Raw genomic sequence first — 26963 nt, forward strand, 5'->3', positions numbered from 1 at the left:
AACTGGTCCTCCAGTGTTCTTCTCTTCTATCCCTTTGTGATTTTTGCTCTATTTTCCAAGAAACTCCTTGTTTTACCTTCCAGGTCTTGAACTGAGGTTTTCATTTTAGCTATCACATGTTTAATTTCAAAGGATTTTTTTTTTATTCACTTTTATTCCTTTTTAGGACATCCTGACTCATGACTTACTTCATGGTCCTTCTCTTATCTCTGAGAATATTGATAGCTTTTTTGAAATTATGCTTTCTCTGCAGATGCTGTTTCACATAAGGTGTTTTTTCCCTGTTTTTCTGTTCATCTGCAGTTATACTTATTTCCTTACAGGCTTTCTTCAGATATCTGACAATCCTTGGTTTTCTATTAGGTTTGAGAAAATGAAAGAGCTAATCAAAGCTCTGAAGCCCTGGGTGAAGCCCACTGATAATGAACTGCACTGAAGTGTGATTGCCTAAGCCCTTTGCTGAGGAATCCCTGATATATCTATATCTTAATCCTTGATTTTGGAGCTGGTCAGATGCTTGAGACACTTCTCTAACCTCCTGCCTTTGTGATAAAGGCCTAGTTGTCCACATTCTGGTAGTCAAGCAAAAGTAAATAAACATGTATTTACTCTCCTGTTTTCAGTATGAAATGCCAATCCTAAACTATGCCTAATATCACTCAACACAAAGAACCTCTGTTTTACTGAAAATGAACATCCAATCTTTGAGGAGGAAAGACAGGAGCCAGGCGGCATGGAGGAGGAGAGGGGCACTAAAGCTCCTACTATTTGCGCAGCAGTTTCAATGGATCATCCACATTTTAGCTTCACCCCTACCTCAACTTTCACAGGTTCCTGACAATACCAACATCTAAGACTTTTGAGGATTCTGCCAAGTAAAAGGGATTGCTTTACACAATTAACAACTTAACACTGGACGTTCTCAGATGTGCTAAATCAGCAGTTATCACCCGTCTACCTGCTTTTTCCGCTTCCAATATTTCACCGTATCCTCCCATTTTTCTCATCCTTGAAGATTCATGACTTTTTAAAAATTCCTTCACTGTAATTTTAATGGGGTTGCAGAAGAAAATGCAACTAATTTGTGTGTTCAACTCATTATCACCAGACTATGCTGAATGTTGTGCAAATAAACACACACTCAGTGTAAGAAAGTTTTATCTTCAAAAACTAGAGATTATTTGCATTTTATCTTATTCCTTTAAATAGTAGCATCCTCTTCTCCTTACCTTTACCGTGATTAAATACTTATAGACTGTCAACTGCTAAGGGAGGGGATGATAAACCACTACTTATAAGAAATCTCTTTTGAAATAAAACAGGATACATCAGTGAGAAAAGAAATCAACGGAATACTAATAGCTAAAAAATAAGCAAGTAAAAGATTTGATTAGTAGAAGATTCAACACTTTATATATAAAATACAGTCTAGGAAACACTAGGGTATACTGTGAATTTTCTTCATGCTTACTATCAGTCCACAACATGCATTTATGGGTGCTACATAATCTTTAGTCCACAAAACATCCTAAGTGAATGAATACCAATAATTTTTCAGGATTATTTTCATCTTCTGAGTTGAGGTCTAGAACTCTACCACTGATGTGCAGGTTGGAGCTTTATAAATACAAAAATAAATCATAACTACCCATTTCATAATATTTGCTGTTGGTGATAAAAATATGCATGAACTCAATATTTACTGAAAAACAGTTCTGTTAATAAAAACAAAATGTGACAATGCAAAATATCCTAAGAGAAGGAATAAGATGCTGTCTGCATAGTCAGACATCAGAAGGAAAGACACCTCTGATGCCAATATAATTCAATAAAACATTATAAGTTATGTTTGTCAACAGTAAAATAAAGTTATTTACATCCCTGTATAACTATACATGCCAACTAAACTTTCAAAACTAGCATTTTATCTTCCTTTATCATAAGTCCCAATAGAAACTTCAAAACCAGAATGAGAAAAAAGACAACGTAATTTAACTATCAGTTCAGTTCAGTCACTCAGTCGTGTCCAACTCTTTGCAACCCCATGAATCGCAGCATGCCAGGCCTCCCTGTCCATCACCAACTCCCAGAGTTCACTCAGACTCACGTCCATCCAGTCAGTGATGCCATCCAGCCATCTCATCCTCTATCGTCCCCTTCTCCTCCTGCTCCCAATCCCTCCCAGCATCAGAGTCTTTTCCAATGAGTCAACTCTTCGCATGAGGTGGCCAAAGTACTGGAGTTTCAGCTTCAGCATCATTCCCTCCAAAGAAATCCCAGGACTGATCTCCTTCAGAATGGACTGGTTGGATCTCCTTGCAGTCCAAGGGACTCTCAAGAGTCTTCTCCAACACCACAGTTCAAAACCATCAATTCTTCTATAAATCACCAGAAAAAGAAAATTCTAAACCAACCTTCAACCTTTTGGAAGAGTAAGCTATTATTATTATCTCAGTTTTCCACTGGTGATAAAACAGACTTAGAGAAGTTAAGTAACTTGCTTAAATCAACCAGCCCATAACCAAGGGAGCCAGTTTGAAACCCAAGTCCCTGCTATTGTTTAGCATATAGGTTTAGAACAGAAATATTTCAGGGTGAGGTATTCCACTGTAGATCTTCACCATGGAAACTCTAAGTATTAAATTTGATTAAGCTTTTATCACTATGAATAGAACAAAGTGAATAGAAGTGTTTTTTTGTAGATTAAGTCTACAGTGATGCGTAAGCAATTTGAAATAAAAATCGAATGACTGCATGACTGAACTCATGTATTCTTAAAAGACTGTTTTCAACCACATAGGTAGGTATTTAGATTAATTAGATCAGGGTTGAGAGGAATAGTCTTGATGAGGAAGAATTAAAGAGAAAAATTAATGTATGTCAGTAGTGAGTGGGAAAAAAGACTAATTGATCCTGTAAGTTATTTATCTTTAAAATCAAGTCAAATTACTCTCCAGTATTATTATCTACCACTCTATACTCAGAATAGAAGTTTATAGTAATCACAGAGTTCTACTTGCTCACAGAGTGTTGAAACAGCACCAATTATATATGGCTTCCTCTTTAATAAAAGTACTGTATATTCTGGCTTCTTTGCAATACATAAATAGGTGCTGGCACTTGAAACCCATAGTTTCACAGATGCAAATAAACAGTAAAGTTCCCACACTAATCCTAAAGTCTGAAACCAACAGCTTAGCAAAAACATTATAACCTTACAAAAAACAATACTTAAAACTATAATGAATCCTGAAATTGCATGTCCATGATCTTTTCCTCTGAAATATCACAAAGTAATGAAAATAACTAAAGCTTCAAAAAGATACGGTGAGAACTTCTGAATTTGTTGTGAATGCCTATAGCTGAATAGCAAGTTGATATGAGAGCAAGAAAAGGTCATAAACAGAGACCTATCAGTAATGTCTAGGACTTTAGACGCTAACAGCACTGATCCATTATTGTATTTAATTTCATTCTGCTTTATGGGGTACTTTTCCTGGACGCAAATGCTCACCAGCCTCGCTCATGTCCTACTCCACCATGATTAAGTTTATCTTCCAGTTATTGTGACTATCACACAGGAGACAAAAGTTCACAACCACTAAGTAAAATCTAACTTACTCAGATGTGGATTTTCTCTCCAAACCATACCGTGTTCCAAAATTTCCCTGAAAATTAACTCTTTCTATCCCTGACACAAGGGACACCATGACTTCATACTCAAAGAGCATCTCCCAAAGGGTGTTCCATGGAACACTGGCTTCCATCCACCTTCCCCAAAACATAAAAAATTTCAGGATAACCCACAATATTTCTAATGTTTAATTTTGTTCAAAATACTTTCCCGTATTTATTTAGCCACATAAACCTTCTCCCCTCCGAAAGCACCTATTCATATCCCAGATTTCCAGAACCCACTTAAAAACTAGGGAGGAGGCTAGAGTAAAGAAACCCTAACTCCCAACAGAACAGTTCCTGTGAGGAAGAATTAATGGGCAAATAGTGAGACTGGAAAGTGGAGAGTCAGGTCTTTGAGCCTCCTGTTAACTATGAAAGCCAAAGTGCTACTTTCCTACAGGAGCAGATAAAGAAGCCCTAGAATGGGAGGAGGGGTACTGGCCAATAGAGGCTCATAGCTATTAATTGGAAGAAGTGGAGAACGCAGAGGGGAAGTATGGAGCAACTAGCTGAGAAAAGCAATTCTGTTACTCTGGTCAGTATCAAAGGGGGAAAAAGGAAATCCCCTGGATCTGGAAAGGAGTTTTATATGCAGTGATAACAAAAGACAGTCATTGATATGTCTGGGATGACCTGTATTTATAGTGCGGGTCATTCAAAAAAAAAACCTTTATGGAAAGAAGTTCTTGACTCAAGACACGCAAAATCTGCTGAGCAATTCTTCGTATTAGCTACTGAAACTTGAAGGCAACCTCACTGGAAGTTTTGTGAGTAACAAGGGATGAGACCATGAGTAACAAGGGACCCAGCAAACCTTGCTCACCTGTATCTACTGTAACATGCATCTGGAGTACTGGGAAGGCATAAACAGAAACTACAACCAATATCTGTAGGTCATATCCCTCACATTTGACAAGTTACAGAACTTTACAGTCAATGGAAGTCAACATCCAGGAGCCCAAAGTCAGAGAAGGAAAAATGTGAAAAGAAAGGAAATGAACCATCAAAGACAAAACAAATGAGTGAATTCACCTGTCTATTAATTTCTAAATTAAAAGTATCCAGTTATTCACAAATCAGCCTGAAGTAGCAACCCAGGAAAACAGTATATTCATGCTCATTATCTCATTTTTCCTCTCTCCTATTCTCCTTCTCTCCTTCCAAGTATCTTATCCCTATCTAAGTTCCTTTTCTTTAAATTCTTCAGTCTGTCCCTAATTTAAACACTTGTGCTTTTTGAAAAGAATAAGTATGTCCATAATCTTTACACTGTTAAACAGCCAACATGCTTTAGTATCATCTACCCTAGAATTCTAACTCTGCTCATTCCAATCTTCAGTAAAATATACAAGAAAATACAGGAATTCTGTATAATAGTTATTCTTTCAACACATGGCTACTTAGTATTTTCTATTCTAGTATATTTAATTTTTTAAATGCTAGCTGGACTTAGTAAACTGATTCTAAAACCTATCAAAACCAATAGGATGAAATCAGCAATATATACAATATACTGGCAATAAGTGAACATGAAGAGAAAAGGTTTGGGGAGAATTTTTTTTACTACCATAGAAGAGGAGTACAGTAAAATATTAATTTGCAACAAGCTCAGTTCTTTTACTTTAAAGTAGCCTGAGCTTACTATCTAATATTAGTCAAGTCCCAGGAATTATTTCATAAAATTTCCAAAATTATTTCATAAAATTTCCAACATATTATGCTATTTGTGTTTACACCACTATGCTTAGGTATATCCTACATTTTCTTTTTTTTAATAGTTGATAGTATTTTTTTTTCTTTTTTTAATTGTATTGGTTTTGCCATACATCAACATGAATCCGCCACGGGTGTACACGTTCCCCATCCTGAACCCCCCTCCCACCTCCCTCCCTGTACCATCCCTCTGGGTCATCCCAGTGCACCAGCCCTGAGCATTCTGTATCCTGCATCGAACCTGGACTGGCGATTTGTTTCTTATATGATATTATACATGTTTCAATGCCATTCTCCCAAATCGTCCCACCCTCTCCCTCTCCCACAGAGACCAAAAGACTGTTCTATACATCTGTGTCTCTTTTGTTCTCTTGCATACAGGGTTATCGTTACAGTCTTTCTAAATTCCATATATATGCGTTAGTATACTGTACAGGTGTTTTTCTTTCTGGCTTATTTCACTCTGTATAATAGGCTCCAGTTTCATCCACCTCATTAGAAGTGATTCAAATGTATTCTTTTTAATGGCTGAGTAATATCCATTGTGTATATGTACCACAGCTTTCTTATCCATTCATCTGCGGATGGACATCTAGGTTGCTTCCATGTCCTGGCTATTATAAACAGTGCTGCAATGAACATTGGGGTACACGTGTCTCTTTCAATTCTGGTTTCCTCGGTGTATATTCCCAGCAGTTGAAATAAGTTCCTAAAATTATTATTGTTATTCTTGACATCCCTGTTCTCACTCATGGAGCAATGTATCCTTTTGAAAAGAAAGAAATAGAAGAGAAGTGGAAATATAATGGCCACCACTTATGAACATGCTTCTATCATGTGCCAGCATTGTGTGAGATCAAATAATTGTACTTATTATCACTCTTAGAAGAGACTAGATTATTAGGTGACTAGTATAAAGGAAACTACCCAACCTATATTTCTGGTGACATTTATGATGATCCTAATTGAGGACTTAAATAAACCTAATTATGTGTATTAAATGAACTCTTTGATAATTTGGTATGATTAATAAACTCTACTTAGGAAAAGCTAACAATGAAGAACAGTATAAATGAAAAACAAAGAAAAGATTCAGATTTCTGTAATTAGGCCATCATCACCTCCCTTAACAGACCTACACATCAAAAAATGTGAATAAGCTTTAAAACTACTCTAACAAAATGAAAAGTTTAAACCACAGTACCTACTGATGTACTCTAGTAACAAGTTTATTAACCATTCAGGCTATTTTATGTGTGTGTGCATACACTGAATAAACCATAAAATTACTGTTGTTAAAGGATAATTTAAACGAAATATTGTAAACTCCAATATTCAGAAAGCATCAAAATACAGTTAGCCACATACAGTCTGGCTTTTTTTTGAGTAATATTATCTTTCCCCTATTTTTTAAGCAACTTGATTCAGAATTTCCTAAAATTTTAACTTTCCATTTCAAAGTAGAGGATAGCCAATTTAACGAATAACATATTCATTTAGTCACTACCAGCAAATTAGCTTATAATGTAAAAGCTATTTTTACAACTCTACTGTAGAGTTACACTACTGACATCAAAACTATTATTTTATAAACAAAACATATAAACCATAATCATTTTGACAAAAAATAAGGACAAAACATAATCTTTCAAATCTTACTGTGTATAACTGGAAAATATAAATTTGACAGTGATCTATGGCGTTAAGGTATAAAAGCACTCTTATCCCCTTGCTCAATTGCTCAATGGCTTAATCCCCTCTTCCTCTCTAGAACTCTACTTACTTCCTCCCTGAGGCCATCAGCACCAAATTCAAGGAGCACTATCCAAGAAACAAAATCTGACTTTGAACTGTCCGTTTTCTCACTGTCATGATGCTGTAATGAACAAAACATTAACAGTATCAATATAAATACGAAATAGGTCATAACTAGGAATAAAGTGAAACTGATGGAAATGAAGCAAGTCAAACAGAATTTTGCTGACTCCATTTTTAAAAATAAGTCATATGTAGGAAGGAGAGTTTGGGGGAGAATGGATATAAGTACACATATGGTTCAGTTCTTTGCTGTTAACCTGAAACTATCACAATATTGTTAATCTGCTATACCCCAATACAAATATAAAAGTTTTTTTTAAAAAAGATATTATCTAGATGACACTTTCATTAATACAGACAGCCAAACACAAATATACAGCATGTATTAACAGAGTATTTACTACTGCTCTCCTGTTGCAAATATTGGGCCTTTTAAAACTCAAACTAAAAACTGTATCATTTAAGGCAAATCTAAATTATCAAATTTAACCACAACAAACAAATTCTTTCAGTCTCTATCACAGACCAAATAAATAGTGTTAAAAAATTAAACGAGGCCAGTTCACTATCTGGAAACCTCCTTAATCTAACTGCTTTTTATATAATGTTAGGTAGTGAGAATAATGGAGAAGGCAATGGCACCCCACTCCAGTACTCTTGCCTGGGAAATTCCATGGGTGGAGGAGACTGGTAGGCTGCAGTCCATGGGGTCGCCAAGAGTCTGACACGACTGAGCGACTTCCCCTTCTCTTTTCCCTTTCATGCACTGGAGAAGGAAATGGCAACCCACTTCAGTGTTCTTGCCTGGAGAATCCCAGGGACGGGGGAGCCTGGTGGGCTGCCGTCTATGGGGTCCACACAGAGTCGGACGCGACTGAAGTGACTTAGCAGCAGCAGCGAGAATAAAATAAGACATTTCCCCAAATGCGTAATCAAATCATACTCGAAGAACAACGGATCTATTTCAATAATTAAATGAGGAGACTTAAATTGTTAAACCCAGTTTCTCAAATAACTTAAAAATAGTAAATACTACTACTCATGATGTACTTCTTGACAGCTTTTTCCATTCTTTTCTTCCTCCTTACCCAGACTTCTATGATTGGTATCTTCCACTTTCAGACCTCAAACACCAACTTAAAAATGCCTGAGACTTAATAGACAGTGCCTAGTCCCAAAGCCTGGCTTCCCAGGTGGCTCAGGGGTAAAGAATCTGCCTGCTAAGCAGGAGACACAAGTTCGATCCCTGGGTCAGGAAGATTCCCTGGAGAAGGGAATGGCAACTCACTCCAGTATTCTTGCCTGGGAAATCCCATGGACAGAGGAGCCTGGTGGGTTACAGCCCATGGGATCCCAAAAGAATTGGATACGACTTAGCAACTAAATAACAACAACAAAAGTTCTAAAGCCTACAAAATAAATCCCCAAAATTCTAGTCCCTTGTTTCCTATTACAACAGGAGTGTACTTAAGAGACTGTATATATTATTTTTGTTACATCACACCAGACTTCTAAAAGACAAAATATGAAGGATCATACTAAAACTCAATTTACTTTAAAATTGTGAAAAGTCCCTGTTTTAAAATTATTTTAAAATCTACTATATTATAAAAATAAAATGTATTTGGCCAAACACTTCTTTGACTTTTGGCTTATGTAGTTTAAATTTAATATATACAAACAAGTTTTTTTTAATACAGATAAAAGAAACAAGATCCAGGAAATCATAATTTAGTGGAAAATGTATATAAATTTTTCTGATAATACAGCAAGATATCTGATAACGTAAATGTAAGATCTTAACAACCAAAAGGCAATTGAGGATAGTTTTCTCTTTTTTCATAATTTTTACATTACATTTACAACTGGTACATACAGAGTTCTCCCATCATTTTACAGATGAGAAAGAATAAATATTAAATGACAACCATAATCATAGACTAGAGTATTGCTATGGAACCATAATTTAAGAACTGAAACTCTAACTCAAAGTATCAGAATCTTTTCGCTAAATTTTAAAAAGAGAACTAGAAAATTTCTAAATTTATGAAACATGAAGTGTAAAACTACACAGGCTTTATAAAATATTTTGCTCTACATATAAAATTAAAGGACATATACTCACTAATCCAGTATCAAAGTCAAAACTATCTCATTCTAAACTCAGTGAGCTCTTGAAAGATGATTTGAAATTCTTACCTTTCCAGTATGAGTTTAGTAATCTGTTTCTTAAAATCATTCATGTCTTATACACACACATATACATATATTTAACCCTATGACATCAAGTTACTAGAAAATTCCTGATATTGACATATTAAATAATTAAAGTTATTATGTGCATGCAATTCTGAATACGTGATTTACCTGGCAAATGAATTTTTAATAAATTTCAAGTCCAAAATATGGAATAATCACCAACTGACTTTCGCTTCAAAAAAAATAAAGCTTTACTTGGGAACAAAGACATTTTAGTATAAAAACTTTCCAACAAACTCAAGTATCCTTATTCCATAGATACAAAATAACTTCTTTGGCTAATATCCTTCAAAAGTCAGTGTATCGATACAGATGCATTGATATGTACTATATTAACAGTATGATGTGTGATGATGTATACTCTTCTCACAGTGAAGTGGTGGATGCTGGAACTTGCTCACAGGTAACACTGGAAGCAGAACTTAAACTAAGACTTCAAGCTAAAGGTCACGTGGAGCATTTGCTCTCATCATTGACCTACTCCAACATCTATGTCTTCTAAATTACATCTAGATTTCGGAGAATGAAGATAAAAAATGAACCAGTTTAGGTCTGAATTAAATTTGGACTGAATCTAACTCTCAGGCAGGCAGGAGTTGCTCCCAAACATTCCCTAGCAAATAGTATCACAAAATTTTTAAACTATTTATGTCATCTTACAAACATGACAATTTTTGGCAAGTCCATGTTTAGTCATTTCCTTGCCTTGTACTATATAGAGATGTAATAAAACCCAGTGATGACCACCTTCAAGTTCCTGTTGACCTAAGATATTTTAAAACCTCCTCCCATTTCCAGAGTGACTTCCAAAGCCTTGGAAGGAATGTTTCCACTAATAAATACCTTTCACTCAAATGCCTGTTAGACCACCACTTTTTAGGCAAAATGAGCAATAATCCATTTCCGCCCATCATAGAATTATTCAAAATTTGTCTGACCAAAAAAACGTAAGTTCTTCCCCTCAAGTTTCACATTAAATCAAGGCAACAACTGAGTACCATGCCTGCACTCTTGGGAAAATATTTAACGAAAACTACTGAAAAAAAAAAACCTTGAACTGGTGTCTACTCTTTTATTGTGTGTATACATACATATTTAAATACATAATACATACACAACAGATAGTATATGTTTATATACTTATTACAGAGTAGAGAGTTTATCACGGTAGCTCTCTGTAACAAATCACAATGGCCAGCTAAAGAGTTTTTATTTTAAATACAAACTTACCCCATTCTAGGTATTCAAGAATGTTCTTCTCTCTTCTCAATGGAGAATTATTGCATTCATCGTAAAGGCAGATGAGGATATCCAGTAACGTTTCCACACTGAAGCACTGCCCATTGGTCTGAGCGGGCCCATCCAAAATAAACTGCTCCAACTGCCTCAAACGCACTTCTCCAGACATGTTTGCTTCAATCTCCGCTGGTTTTCCTTTCAATTACTGAAACGATTTTGACTATGATTACTGAAACCTAAATGTTAAAATGTGTGGTTTAAAAATAAACCACTTGTTATTCAAATAACTGTCATGCAATGCCGGCCGGTGCTGAATTCAACATTTAACACGCCAGTAACCTCACTTAACTGAAGCGTCTTCAATTCCGCACATATACATATATTTTTGAGGAAAAGTTACCATAAAATATATATTTAATACATTTTTTAAAAGAATAATACAATTAAATCGTATATTTAAATAAAATAATTAAAAAGTACAGCGAACCAGAGTCAACACTTCTTTAGGAAAAAAAAAAAAAAGCTCTTCTCCTTCATTCAAAATTCAACTCGTGCAACAGAATCCTGAAACGAATCCGGCTGCATCATTTATGAATTAAGTCCCGATCTGCATCAGCAATTCACTTCCAGGCAGAAGGAAAATCGAAAGGGGAGGAAAAAGCCAGAATATATATAAGGGGGAGGGAAAACCAAAAATTCTGCTGCAAATCCTCCCAGCCACCACTTGGATAACGCATCAGAGGCAATTTCTCCAGCGGGAAAGGGAGGGGGGCGAGGTTCCTGAAGCAGCCCCTCGGCTCGGAGCACGCCAAGTCTTCCCTGGAGGAGGCTTTTCCTTTCTCCTTCCGAAGTCCTTCTTTTTAAGGCTTTGCAGTTAGTCCTATTTCCAACCGATTCCGATGAAAACTCTTCATTTTTCTCCCCGCTTCTCCTAGGGGCCTGACTGACTGCGGGCGGCACTCGCCCCCGACTCCGGGAGCGGCGGCTACTTGGCGGCCCGAGCCCGCTCCATGTCGGTGGTCGCTGGGCCGCCGGCCTGGGCCGCGCCCGGCAGAGAGCCGGGTCTCCCCCACACCCGCACCGCGGCCGCCCGCCCGCCGACGCTCCCGATGCCCTGGCGAGGGGGTGCTTTTCTGGATTCAAAGGACACGGACGGCGGCAACTGCGGCGGCGAGGGCGCGGGCGGCTCCGGCAGCTAGATCTCCCCCTTCTTCACACCCCTGGCTTAAGGGCATCTTTCCCCGGCGAGGAGGGAAGCGGCCGAGGCGCAGGAGGAGGGGTTGGTGCCGCTGGTAAGGAGACCAGAGGCTGCCGCAGCCCGGCTCGCAGCCACTCCCTTCCTTTCCCTCCACCCCTCCCCCGCCTTCCCCGTTCTCTCGCGCTCGCGCCCTGGGCTCCGCGAGGCAGCTCCAGGGCCCACCGCACGCAGGCGGAGGCTGGCGGACGAGTCCAGATCCAATATGGCGGCCCGCGCCCCCGCCCCCCGACACGCGCGCGCCCGCCCTCTCTCCCCTCCCCGCCCCCGCCCCGCCCCCGCCCGAGCCCAGCCGGCCCGGCGGGGTCCGGTCCAGAGGCCGCGCAGAGCCGAGCCCGGGCCCTGGGGGCGGGGGGTGCGCGCGGGCGGGGGCCGGGGGCGCGACGGCTGCGCCAGCCCGAGGGGCGGGTGGGACGCATCGGCCGGCGAGGCTGCCGCTGCCGCAACGTGGAATGCAGGGATACGGGAGGACTGAGGGAGGCCGCGGCGGTCGGCGGCGGCCGGTCTGGAGGTGGGAGGACCCGGGCGCGGGCTGGGAACTGCGCCACCGCCTCGCCGCTGTGTTCCCGGTCCTCGAGGCTTCTCGTACGGATCGCAGAGCGGGCCTTCCTCCTGGGCCTCGGAGGCACCACCTGACTGGCACGTTTGCTAAGGAGGCCCAGAAGCAGACGGCTTTAGGCTCCCGACAGATCTCTAAAAACAGTGCCCTTCTCAGCGCCTCTTACCTGCTCACCACAACCCGTCCCCCGTCCCCCCCGCCCCCCGCCGCAAATTCAGTTCCCAAGCACTCCAAACTAATAATTCCTTGGGTGTCTAATTACACCACTTCTTGTGTCACTTCCCAGGACGAATACAATGACACACTTGTACGCGCTACCTAAAAGCCCTGAGTGCGAGAAAAACAGACTTCCCCATGTCTATTCCCAAGTTTCCCTACGAAGAGCACTGTGTTTTCTTCTCCGGAACTGTTCTAGCTGTTGCCTGTTTATCCCCAGCCAAGGTTACCACCTACACGGGATTCAGCCAATGAAGGGGAGTCAAGACAGTTCACTATCCTCAAACCTCCATCCCCAGAGCGCGCTCGCGTGCGCGCGCACACACACGTAGCCCAGTGGCACAATGCAGAAACCTGGCAGCAAAGACGAATCATTGAATAGGTAAGGCCTCTGATGCATTTAGGGCCTTTCAAGCTGTTTTTTGTGGGGTATTTTTGACCCTGTTTAGGAGAGCGCTCTACAAATTTCTCATGGAAGAGCCCACATTTAAATGTGTCACTAAACTGGGTCACTGCATTTCTGTCATTCCCTTTCAAAATGCCATCTCCTTTATAAAAACTTTCTGCAAAATAGTTATTTTATATTCTTTCCCTACATCCCTGAGGCAGTTATATTTTCTATGTTAATACGCACAATTGTGTTTTTCACATCTTACTAATATGGAAGCTAAGGAAGGTCTAGAAATGAAGGCTAAGATTAGGGTTCAAGATGCCGTCATTCACAAAATATTGTGAATCTTTTGTTAATTCTACACTTGCCTGATTTCAATAAGGACAAAACATTTCTAATGAGCTCTTGACACATGAGTGATACATAGGTTCAGACAAAAGATGGGTCATTATACCCATTACAACTTTGTGTGTGTGTGTATTGACTAATAAAAGTAATAGAAAAACAGAAAAGGTTAATACACAAATAATAATATTTTGGTGTTTACTATTGAAGTATTTTTCCTATGTATTTTAATAAAATGATCCATTAAAAAAAGACAGTTTTATAGCCTCCTGTTTTCACATGTTGTTCAGTCACTAAATTGTATGTGACTCTTTGCATCCCCCTGAACTGCAGCACACCAGTCTTCCCTGTCCTTGACTGTCTGCTAGTGTTTGCTCAAACTCATGTCCATTGAGTCAGTGAGGCCATCCAACCATCTCATCCTCCGTCACTCCCTTCTCCTCCTGCCCTCAATCTTTGCCAACATCAAGGCCTTTTCCAGTGAGTCGGCTCTTTGCATCAGGTGGCCAAAGTACTGGAGCTTCAGCTTTAGCATCAGTCCTTCCAATGAATATTCTGGGTTGATTTCCTTTAGAATTGACTGGTTTGATCTCCTTGCAGTCCAAGAGACTCTCAAGAGTCTTCTCAAGCACCACAATTCAAAAGCATCAATTTGTCAGTGCTCAGCCTTCTTTATGGTCCAACTCTCACATCCATCCATGACTACTGGAAAAACCACAGCTTCCACTATATGGACCTTTGTCAGCAAGTTGATGTCTCTGCTTTTTAATACAGTATCTGGGTTTGTCATAGCTTTTATTCCAAGGAGCAAGCATCTTTTAATTTCATCGCTGCAGTCACTGTCTGCAGTGATTTTGGAGCCCAAGAATATAAAATCTGCCACTTTTTCCCCATTTACAACTTTCCTGGTGGCTCAGATGGTAAAGAATTTGCCTGCAATGCAGGAGACCTGGGTTCGATCCCTGGGTTGGGAAGATGCGCCGGGGAAGGGAATGGCAAAGTACTCCAGTACTCTTGCCTGGAGAATCCCCATGGACAGAGGAGCCTGGGGGCTACAGTCCATGGGTTCACAAAGAATCCAACATGACTGAGCTACTGACAACACAACGCAACATTTGCCATGAAATAATGGCAATATATTATAAACATTTTTCAGGTCAACACATATTCTTCAACAACATGGTTTTTAACAGTGAAGCCAAGACATTTTAACACTTTGAATTGACCATGAGGTGGGATAGCAAAGAAAATTTCCTCTGCTTTTATACCATAGAGCTGGTTCCAAGATAATCACGTATCCAACTTGTAAATAACTCTAAAAAAGAGGTTAAAAGAGAGAATCTAAAACATGTTGTCTCAATAAATGCTAATTAACAGTGGAAGTATATGAGATACAGGTATGTTTTTTAACAGAAGAGTCACGCTGCCAGTCCTCTCCCTACCTATTCTGTTAGCACTTGGGTGCCACCCACAGTCCAGGGTATTGATGATTGCTTAATAAGCTTTTCCATATTATTTAGAGAATAAAGAGGAGAACTCTTTTATTTAAAGAGTAATTTAAAGAGTAACACACACACACACACAAAGAGAAGGAAGAAGGGTGAACCCAATCAATTTTGCTTGAATAATTCAAGCTCAGAGACTTAATCATTAACTAGACCCTAAACATTGTGTGGGTGTTATTTTAAATGTTCCGGTTAAAGTGTGAACATGCTTGTTAATGAAACCAAAGCAAGGCGAAGCCCCAGCAGTCTCACAGTGCTTGAAGTGATCCTACAAAACGTGAGTGCTAAAGGCTACATGGCAGGGTGTTCTTTGGATAAAGAACCTGGAGGAGGGCTTTGTGAAATTTTGCTGAGGGGACTGGAGATTAGATGTAACCCCAAACACAAATTATTTGAAATAATCAGGAAAAGCTTTACGAAGATGCTAGGAAGTATTCTGACCTTTCAGAAAAGAAATAGGACAGGAGAGGACAGAGATAGGAGAGTGAAAAGAATAAGACAGAATAGGAGTCATTAAGCCTAGTCCAACGAATCCTCCAATTCTGGCCTACAAAGGGGAGAACTGATTCAACAATTAACATTTATAGCAACCAGCCCACTCTTACCTTGCTATATCTTACTCCAGAATAACTATAGGTTCAATAATGAAGACCAGAGCCCAAAAGCAAGGTGAGTGTCACAGCAGGGCTTCATGTATAGTAACACACAAGTATTATACTACATTGCCTTTCAACCCAGTTAGCACATCCTGACCCTGAAAATGATTGACTTGGTTTAGTGCTTTCTGAGAATAAAATGCCACCAAATGCTTGTCCTCCCTTCAGGTCTGGCTCCTGACATGAGTAATACCAGCTGCAAAAGCTGATTTTTTTTTTTTTTTTAAAGGAGGGGCAAGGGGAGAACACTTTACAATATGACAACACTCTCATGAATACTTTGAGCATATTATGCAATGCAATCATTACAACCATATGAAGTAGACAAAGTATCATTTCCATATGTAAATAAGGAAACAGGTTTAGAGATACCTTGGATAACCTGTGAATGACTGCATAGCTAGCAATGACATAGAAGCTGGGAGTCAACACCAGGCCTGAGTCAATGATTTTAACCACTATACAAGAGGGGTCAGAAAGATCTGTAGAATTCTATAAACCCAACTCGTCATTCCTGTTGTAACCAGGAAGCAGTGGGCTATAGTTGTTAATTCACATATTTGGATGTTAGAAGTTGACATCAGGGCAGAAAAGATGGATCAGGATCCAGCCAGAAAAAGAGAAATCATTCATGTATTTAAACCAGAAGAACTTTAGCTATGAGAAATGGTTACAGAGGTGATGGAAGAGCTGAGCTGAGGAGACAGACGGGAGAATGAGGTGACCCTCAGTTTGGTGGCAGTACCATCTACTACCCCAAGACTGGTGGGACCTAAAACCAGGCGTGGAGGGAGCTGGAACCACAAAGGAGGTACAAAAAGGACAGAGAGAGAAGAAGGAGAATCCTCTTACCTAGAATCTCCCACCATTTGTAGCTGAAAGAGAGCTTGTGTTAGAGAGCCTGCAGGCATTGTCCGCAAAGATACAGAGCAGAGCAGGTGATGAAAGTGGACTGGCTATAAACTGGTCAAGGATTTACATGCATATCATTAATGCAGTTTCAGTTTTACCTAAACTATTTAAAAAATAAACAAAGCAAATGTCTTATCTCTGAATAATAATTAAGTGGATATTTAAGTGGCATGGTTTTAACCTAGGAGCAGTTTTTATTGCTCTCTTTTCAGATTTATTTTGCTTTGTTTTAATTTCTCAAAAAGCTAAAATCCCAACCAAACCAACCCTCCATGTCTAGGGCATGTTTACTTAGGTTCACAGACTAATATTTCCCTCTTGCTTATCAGTGGATCTTGTCTGCTTTGCCCTACCTTTAAATCTTGCTTTTGAATTTCTCTTTAAAGCTCTGCATAAACAAGCTGTACTATAAATGGAATTTTCAAAAATAAGTTTAGAGTCAAACATTATGATGCAGATATTGCCCCCCTATTACAGCAGTTTAGTAAATTTGAATATTGGGAAGATAGATGCCATTCTTTTAAAAATTCCATTAGCAGGAAACATTTGGCAAAAGGCTCCATGCCATGTGTGATGACAAAAACCAAGCCAGTTAAGCCAATGTGTTCTCAGTCCCAAAATGGGGCTGGAGGTGACACTGCCAGGACCTAGGGGCTGGCAGCTGGAGAAATAAGTTGAAAAACCTGGTTATCCTTCTCTGGAAATCTCTTTGCCAAGGTTACCATGACTTACACATTATCCAAGCCAATGGTAAATCCTCAGTCCACATTTCACGTGAACTTTTAGCTCTTTTGACAGCACTACTTAACCCCCTTAATTGAAATACTTTTCTTAATGTGCCTTCTATGCTCTCCTTACATTCTCTTCCTTCAGTCTTCCTTGCTAGGTCCTCCTGTATTCCTGATTTCTAAAAACCAGAGTGCCTCAGGGCTCAATCTTTGCACCTTTTCTCTTTTTTATTTACGCCTAGTCTCTAGGTAACCTCAATTAGTCTTAAAGATTTAAATACTATATATGATGGTTTGAAAAAAAACAAGTCATGAATTCTTCAACACTTCTCTCAGTGAAGATTGGGTCTGCATCTTGAATCTAGGCCAATCTTAGTGAATTATTTGTAACAAATAGAATGTAACAGAAGTGACCATTTAGCTTCCCAGGCTGGCCATGCAGCCTCCCCTTGTCCACTGGAATACTATCACTAGAACCCTACACTGCCATTAAAGAAGTTCAATTATCATAAGATGTTCAACTGTCCCAAGGCTGCCATGCTAGCGGGGAGCCCAGATCATACGAAAGAGCCACATGCAGGCACTCAGACAGCAGCTCTGGGCAGTACAACTACCAGACATATGATTGAAGATGCCAGGTGATTCTAGCCTGTATATGTCATCACCTCAACCAAGACTCCAGGTCTTCCCAGCTAACACCCTGGTCATTGTAGAGCAGAGACAAACTCTCATCACTGTAATGTTTCCAAATTTCTCAAGCATATCATCCATAAACCTAGTACAATGATTGTGTTAAGCTACTAAGTTTTGAGTAGTTTGTTATGCAGAAATAGTAGCCAGAATAATTGATAAATGCTGATAACTCCAAATGTGTGTTTTTGAGCTGAGCCTTTAAACCCTGAATCCCAGACCTTTTTTTCTTACTGTCTACTTGACACTTATTTCAAGGCATTACGTTTAAACAGAAGACTTTAACCTGTTACCTCCAAAAACAAAAGAACCCATGATCCTTCTCCAGAGTACTCCATCTCAGTAAATGGCACCTTCGTTTACCCAGCTTCTTGGTATTAATCCAAATGTTTCACTTTCTCTCACCCTCCATGACCAATCTAACAGTAAATCCTGTATCTTGAAAGCAGGTATATAATTCAAAATATTTAATAACCAGAATAATATGGCTCTTGATGAAAGTGAAAGAGGAGAGTGAAAAAGTTGGCTTAAACCTCAACATTCAGAAAACTAAGATCATGGCATCTAGTCCCATCACTTCATGGGAAATAGATGGGGAAACAGTGGAAACAGTGTCAGACTTTATTTTTTGGGACTCCAAAATCACTGCAGATGGTGATTGCAGCCATGAAATTAAAAGATGCTTACTCCTTGGAAGGAAAGTTATGACCAACCTAGATAGCACATTCAAAAGTAGAGACATTACTTTGCCAACAAAGGTCCATCTAGTCAAGGCTATGGTTTTTCCAGTGGTCATGTATGGATATGAAAGTTGGACTGTGAAAAAGGCTGAACACCGAAGAACTGATGCTTTCAAATTGTGGTGCTGGAGAAGACTCTTGAGAGTCCCTTGGACTGCAAGGAGATCCAACCAGTCCATTCTACAGGAAATCAGTCCTGGGTGTTCTTTGAAAGGAATGATGCTGGGGCTGAAACTCCCATACTTTGGCCACCTCATGTGAAGAACTGACTCATTTGAAAAGACTGATGTTAGGAGGGATTGGGGGCAGGAGGAAAAGGGGAAAACAGAGGATGAGATGGCTGGATGGCATCATTGATTCGTTTGGGTGAACTCTGGGAGTTGGTGATGGACAGGGAAGCCTGATGTGCTGCAATTCATGGGGTCGCAGAGTCGGACACGACTGAGAGACTGAACTGAACTGAACAAATCAGAACAGATCCCAATCTGAACTTCAAAACAGATGTGTCTTACTGTTGCCTTCATACTCCAGCTCGAAATTTCCAGTTGCTACCCATTATAGAAAGAATGGGCTTCCCTGGTGGCTCAGACAGTAAAGAATCTGCCTGCAATACAGAAGACCCAGGTTCCATCCCTGGGTTGGGAAGATCCTCTGCAGAAGGGAACGGCTACCCACTCCAGTATTGTTGCTTGGAGATTTTCAAGGACAGAGGAGCCTAGTGGGCTAAAGCCCATAGGGTCACACAGAGTTGGACCGACTGAACACGCACACACGCATAATACGAAGAATAGAAACCAAGATCCTACCATAGCCTATAAGGCCCTCCATCATCAGGTCCCTGACTCTCTCTCTTATTTCATCTGTCATTCTCTGCCCTCAGTCTCATGTGTTCCAGCCATGCTATGCCCCATGCTTTTTCTCAACTACCACACACTCCTACCTCTTTGCAATTTGCCATTCCCTCTGTCTAGAACATTCTTCTGCCATATATCTACATATCTTATTCTCCCACTTACATTCAAGTCAACATCACTTCATCAGAGAGACCTTTCCCGTACAAGCTATTATTAACAGCAGCCCTCCACCTTGCCTCTCTCTAGCCTCTTATCCTGCTTTTATATAACATGTGTCTACACGGCATATGCTATATTGTTGTTGTTGTTTATTTGAATATTGCTTATTGCCTGGGTCTCTCCACTAAAATGTAAGCTCCACGAAGGTAGAAATGCTGTGTCATTCACCAACACTTAGTACTAGACACCATGCTCTACTTTCTCCTGGGCTTTGTCTGTATCCTGTAAACTGCCCCAGGAGCAGGCACTGCCTACTAAGCAGGAAATGGAGAGGACTTTTCCTAAGGAAAGAGGTTCCCTGTTGCACTGCCTACTAAGATTTTTTAATGCCACCGCTTCTCCAGGATCTTGTTGGCGACCAGTAAGTCAAGTGCCTTTAAGGAAGTGATCTCTAGGATCCTCTCATCCTAATACAACAAGCCTGCAAACACTTAAGGCATAAAGTCACAGACACTTTTCTCTAAGAAAGGTGGATGATATGTGTGCAAAATTCAAACATTAGAGAAAGAAAAACTTAATGTATGTTATTGAGGTTGGGAAAACGAGATGTGATGGCCATATCCTTTGTTGTATGGTGCCCATCAAGTACCACTGCTGCTACTGCTACTACTAAGTCGCTTCAGTCATGTCTGACTCTGTGCGACCCCACAGACACCAGCCCTCCAGGCTCCCCCGTCTCTGGGATTCTCCAAGCAAGAACACTGGAGTGGATTGCCATTTCCTTCTTCAATGCATGAAAGTAAAAAGAGAAAGTGAAGTCGCTCAGTCGTGTCCGACTCTTAGCGACCCCATGGACTTCAACCTACCAGGCTCCTCTGTCCACCAATAGCCGCTAATATTAATTAAGCATCTTCTATATCAAGTACCTGGAGAAGGAAATGGCAACCCACTCTAGTACTCTTGCCTAGGGAATTGCATGGACAGAGGAGCCTAGTGGGCTGCTGTCCATGGGGTTGCACAGAGTCAGACATGACCGAAGCAACTTAGCATGCATGCATGCATTGGAGAAGGAAATAGCAACCCACTCCAGTATTCTTGCCTGCAGAATCCCAGGGACAGAGGAACCTGGTGGGCTGCCATCTATGGGGTCGCACAGAGTTGGACACAACTGAAGCAACTTAGCAGCAGCAGCATGTCAAGTACCAAACTAAGGACTTTCTATTCATTGAATCCTCTTAACAACTCTATAGGACTGAAACTATTATTATTTCTTGCCTTAATCAACTCAGGTTCCTATAGTAAATTACCATACAATGGGTAGCTTAAACAACAAACTCTCATTTCCACACTTCTGGAGGCTGGAAATCCAAGATCAAGGTGCTGGACAAATTGGTTCCTGCTGAGAACACTCTTCCTAGTTTGCAGATGGCTGGCTTCTCATTGTACCTTCACATGATGGAGAGCAGAGAGAAGAAGCAAGCTCTCCTGTGTGCCTTCTTGTAAGGGTACTAGTCCCACCCATAAGGACTTCACCCTCATGATCTATTTACTTCCCAAAGGCCCTATCTCCTAATATCATTACATTGAAGGTTAGGATTTCAACATATGAATTTTAAAAGGGATACAAACATTTGGTCCATAACATTTCCATATAGAAAAACAAAAGATGAATAGTTTAAGTAACTTTCCAAAGATTGTAAAGTTGATAGGTAGTAAGGTCAGGGTTTCAATCCAGGTGAGATTCATTCTAAGGCCTATGTGCTGAAATGTTTTGCTAACCTGTCTCAGTACAAGTCAGAGAAACTAATAGGAGTTAACTGACTAATAATTAGACTATGCTCTCTTGTCTAACAGAAAGAAGGGAAAACTAATATGACTTGATTATAACCTCAAAACATAAAAGACATTCTCCGGCAGGAGTTTGATCGATTGTTTTCCATATAAAAAAGAGCAAAACCAGAGAGAACAGTATTGAAATAGGGTTTATGTCAGGCAGACAAAAAGAGAAACTCTTAATTGTTAGGTTGGTAAAGCCCAAAATCAGACACAAAGAGAGATTGTGGAGTTGTAGTATCTGAGGATCTGTAAAATGATCATTTTCAATTCGATTTCAACAGCCATCTCTCTTAAACAGTTTGAAATCCACCTGCCAGAAGGTGAGGAACTCAGAACAGATGTGCTCTCCAGGCTCCAATCAGCAATAAGATCCTGTGTGGGGGACCAGTTAAACCCACAGGCATATGGTGGAGCCAGCGATTCTGTTTTAGAACAGACTATGACCTCTCCCTGACCCAGAGGATAGCCGCATCAGCACTTACAAGCCAAATGAATTAAGGCCCTGTCAGCAGTGTTCCTTACAATAAAAAGTATAACAATAATAGTAATAAAAAGTATCAAGACATAAACCCACATATAGGATGGTATCTGGAGCACCCCTGGCATTCATGCAAATAAGGGAAATGAAAATTCAAGCAAATTAAATCTGAAATAGCAAGAGGGGCTTTCCTTGAATAAGAAAGGTTCCTAACACGACCAAGTACAAGCAGAAATCCCTGCGGAAGATAGGAAACAGTGTAAAACTCTTTGTAAGTATTAAAACTTGGGTCTTGTTTCAATCACTTCTTCAGACACTAGGGTGGTCAAGGTAAAAAGCTACAGAATAATATTAAGAAATGATGTTAGAAGACAAATTAAGTATTTTTATTTACTCTAACATTAGATTTTCCTGTACCTTGAAAGTTGGTTTCTCATAATGATAACATGTTATCCTGTTGATCTTTAGTGGATTATTTTTTCAGCAATGGTGCTGAATTTCTCTGAACCATCCATACCCTTTTGCTCACCCTGCCTTGTGAGAAAAGAATGATTTATTTAATGACAAGCCACAGTACAAAGTAGTACTGTGGAGCAAACACTTTCTCTATATAAAAATAAATAGTCCAGGCAGTGATAAAGCTAGAACATTGTCCTCATGAGTACTTCATTCTAAAAATAGAATTTACCATCTCAGAAAACTATCAGCTAATCATTAACAAATACAAGAGCAATCATTCCCAATTTTTTCAAACCACTAACCTGTTCTTGTTTCTTCATTCATTCACTCACCATTTACCAAGCCCCCAATCTCCATTAGGAACAAAGTAAAAAGTATATGTGGATGTTGTTTAACCTTCATTGTACAAATCCCCAAAGACACTCTTATAAATTATAAGCAAAGGTATCACAATACTGTTAATATCCTTTTAACTGGAAGAGGAAGATTGGTTGGTAGCAGGTGATAAGGCAGAGAAGTTTCCCCGAGGAGTTGAATTAGAGTATACCTTTTGGTAAGCTTTGGGTTACTCACAGAACAGAGCAGACAGGGATTTTTCCAAATAGGAAGAAAAGAAAAAGCCAACTCAACTTCAGCACCATGGGAAACAAGCCAGGACAGAAGAAGCAGAGCCCTCCAGGAAGGGATGAGGTACAGACAATGAAATCTAAGTACAGCTAAATGAAATCTTATGTGGGTGATTTAATATTCAGGTGGCCATTTCCATGAGGACAGGGTTGAAAGAAGCAGTGATTGTTATCATATGGGTGCCAGTATAATGATGGTTCTTCTAGGCTAGTAAGAGAGGGGGGAAGAGGATCTATAGGCAGGAACCCAGGATGCAGGAACCCAGGACTCAGCCCACAAGGAATGGACTCATTTCAGAAGGAAATTGGAACAGAAACCCAAAACCAAGATGCAAAGCTTGACATACAAGGTGACCAAGTAGAATAGGGGTCAGGTAGAAGTTCTCTAAGGTGTTTGGGAGCTAAATGTTTCTTTGGACCCACTAGATCCAAGATGTAGAAGCTATGATGTAGAACCACTGCTGCCTAATGGTTAGAGTTGTCAATGTCTTATAAGGCCAGGCTTACCCTATTCAGGGCCTTTATGGGATGGAGCATGAAGGTCATCACTGCTGACATCCAGTTAGAACCAGAAGAGCCACAGACTGATGCCACCTGCCTGAAACTAGCTCTCTCCACATCCTACGTAATGCTTAACCCCTTCAGCAGTCTGACATGGCTTTGAGTTAAGGTCGAGTTGGGGGAAAATCTTTTACAGGCTGGATACAATCTAGAGCTTTGTGCATACAATCCATGTACTGGAGCTAAAATTCAAATAACGCTTTCTCCTTTAACTGTCTGCTCTGACAATCCTATTCGGAGTGGAACCGCTGAAGGTTCAATAATAAACTGCTGTGGAGCTATGAACCAGCCTTGTAAACGAAAGTCAATAGAAGAAATAATGAAAGGAGAATATCCTCAGCTCAAAGAGCAAGCAGATGGTGACAGTGTCCCTCTATGACCCAGTGTCTCAACATGTCTCTCTGGCATGCTAACTGTGCCAGGCAGTGTACTGGACGCGCCCCAGTCTCTGTGAAGGTTGACAACGCAAAGAACTCTCTCCGCAGCTCTCTCTTCTTCCCTCCCTCTGTTTCTACCTTTGAACCCCACTTCAGTCTCTGCTAACGTATCTTTCTGCAGCAATTTCCATTATCTACCTCTTCCCTGGTTTCCTCTAACTTCCCTCCCTTCCCCCTTTCTGTGTTCTTTCTCTTCTCTAGTTTTCTTTCATTTCTCTTTCCTTTTTCTTCTGACTTCCTAACTATTTTCCTTTCCCTTAACTTCTCATAATGTTAAATGAAAAATCATTTGTAAATACTTAGTAGAGTTAACCTGTCTCAATGGAGGAAAATATCCTTTCAAGAAGGCAAATGCATTACCAGGGACAAATAAAAAGAAGTTAGAGCTTACTTACACATTCATATAAATTTAGATGAACTTATCTAGAAGAGACAGGGCTGAAGGAAGAGCATGCCAGGTGTAATTTTTCCTGGCAATTGGTGGCAGGTAGAGGGATGAAGGAAAAGCCTTTGCTGTGGGACACTCCATAAGGATAGTGAGCATTGGAGAAATCTGAGCAAACATTCAGTGGGGAGGGGGGTCTGTTCTGAACGTTTTTCTCACATCATTTCTTTGATCCTCACAACACCTCTGTGAATTAAGTAGCATTATCGATATTATCTCCAGATGTGGAAACAGGTTAGAAAGTAAGTGACAGAGGAAGAAGTGAGACCCAATCTGTCTGTCACCAAAGTCCACGGTGACAAAACAAAAAGAAACTTCACCAGCTTGATAGTTCTGTCTGTTAGAACAGTAGTGAAAAGGAACAACAGAAAGATATTCTGAGGGCTCATGGTCCCACTGGGCTACTCCCATTTAGCTTCACATTTGTGGTCCCTACCAGTGTGCTGGCACGGACCAGGGCGCTGAATAAATGATTATAGAACGCATGAACAGGATTCAAAGCAGCAAGCACTGGAGTTTCTGAACTGGAAAAATCATTATCGTACCCAATTCAGGGGTCATGCAGCCTCTGGGTAAACATTCCCAGGGACAATCCTCCTACAAAATAAGAGTCACCATTGAGCCACATTTTTGATACAACAGTGTAAGGCCTTAAACTCCCGTGTATGCAGAGGCTTTAAAATAACTGTCTGATGCTCCCACTTTTATAACATTTCATCTGTCGTCAATTCTTTAAACATCGCCAGAATGTAACGTGAACAGATTTAATGATGCTGGACTGCTTAAAGATAGTTAAGATGGTTACGTTTTGTGCATTTTTCACAAGAAAAAATTTTAAAATCATCCTAATACGAACATGTGTGTCTATAAAATATATATAATTTTGAAATATATAATCTTGCAAGTCGGTGGCATGGACAAGTAAGCTATTTGTTTTATTTCAGAAAAAAATTAAAATTCAAAGGATGACTAAGCAAGTCTATTTGTCTTGAGATTGGGGCCTAGCTGTTAACTGTGCTGAATACCATGTTAGTGCCACTCTTTCATCTATTCTTCTAGAAGTTTTAATAACTCATATTTCTCTTCAGCCTTCCGTATAAATGTACTTTTAAATTTTCTACAGTAGTTCAGTTCAGTTGCTCAGTTGTGTCCAACTCTTTGCCACCCCATGGACTGCAGCACACTAGGCCTCCCTGTCCATCACCAACTCCCAGAGTTCACTCAAAGTTATGTCCATCGAGTCCGTGATGCCATCCAAACATCTCATCCTCTGTTGTCCCCTTCTCCTCCTACCTTCAATCTTTCCCAGCATCAGGGTCTTTTTCAATGAGTCAGTTCTTCCATCAGGTGGCCAAAGTATGGGCGTTTCAGCTTCAGCATCAGTTCTTCTAATGAATGTTCAGGACTGATTTCCTTTAGGATGGACTGGTTGGATCTCCTTGCAGTCCAAGGGACTCTCAAGAGTCTTCTCCAACACCACAGTTCAAAAGCATCAATTCTTCGGCACTCAGCTTTCTTTATAATCCAACTGTCACATCCACACATGACCACTGAAAAAACCATAGCTTTGACTAGATGGACCTTTGTTGGCAAAGTAATGTCTCTGCTTTTTAATACGCTGTCTAGGTTGCTCTACAGTAGTTAGCATTTTACAGTTACAGCTGTCCCTCGGTATCTGACAGGGATTGGTTCCAGGATACACCCCCTGCCTTGAATACCAAATCCATGGATGTTCAAGTTTCTTATATAAAATGCTTAGTATCTGCATATAACCTACGCATATCCTCCCATGTACTTTTTCTTGGGGGAGGGGATATTACTTTTTCAAACATATTTTTAAAAATTTTATTGGAGTGTAGTTGGTTTACCACGTTGTGTTAGTTTCAGGTGGACAGCAAAGCGAATCAGTTATCCATATACACATATCCACTCTCTTTTAGATTCTTTTTCCATTTAGGCCATTACAGAGTTCTGAGTAGAGTTCCCTATGCTTCACAACAGGTCTTTATTAGTTATCTATTTCTCTCTTATACTTTAAGTCATTTTTAACTTACTTAGGTGGCGCACTGGTAAAGAATCTGCCTGCCAATGCAGTCACAAGAGATTCTGTTTCAACCCCTGTGTTAGGAAGATCCTCTTGAAAAGGAAATGGTAACCCACTCCCGGAAAATTCCATGGACAGAGGAGCCTGGTGAGCTACAGTCCACAGGGTTGCAAAGAGTTGGACGTGACTAAGCAACTGAGCACTCACACTCAGCTTACTTAAAATCATTAAAACAATGCAAAGTCTATGTTAATAGTCATGTATACAAAGTAACTGATATAATAACTGTAACTGTTATAAAAACTGCAAATAATTCAAGTTTTCCTTATTGGAACTTTCTGAAATTTTAAAAAAATATTT

At 40.1% G+C, this 26963-nt stretch overlaps 1 protein-coding gene across 1 annotated transcript in view; it reads right to left on the reverse strand.

Annotated features, from left to right (window-relative positions):
- CDC42BPA (CDC42 binding protein kinase alpha) overlaps window positions 1-10888 on the reverse strand; it is a 296230-nt gene extending 285342 nt beyond the window's left edge. Inside the window, exon 1 of the mRNA XM_052654292.1 lies at window positions 10699-10888. Coding sequence (XP_052510252.1) covers window positions 10699-10876 — 178 coding nt within the window. The 5' untranslated portion in view covers window positions 10877-10888. The remainder of the gene's footprint in view (window positions 1-10698) is intronic.
- Between the last annotated feature and the right edge of the window lie 16075 nt (window positions 10889-26963).

The sequence above is a fragment of the Budorcas taxicolor genome, chromosome 16 (genome assembly GCF_023091745.1).
Source record: "Budorcas taxicolor isolate Tak-1 chromosome 16, Takin1.1, whole genome shotgun sequence".
Classification (NCBI taxonomy): domain Eukaryota; kingdom Metazoa; phylum Chordata; class Mammalia; order Artiodactyla; family Bovidae; genus Budorcas; species Budorcas taxicolor.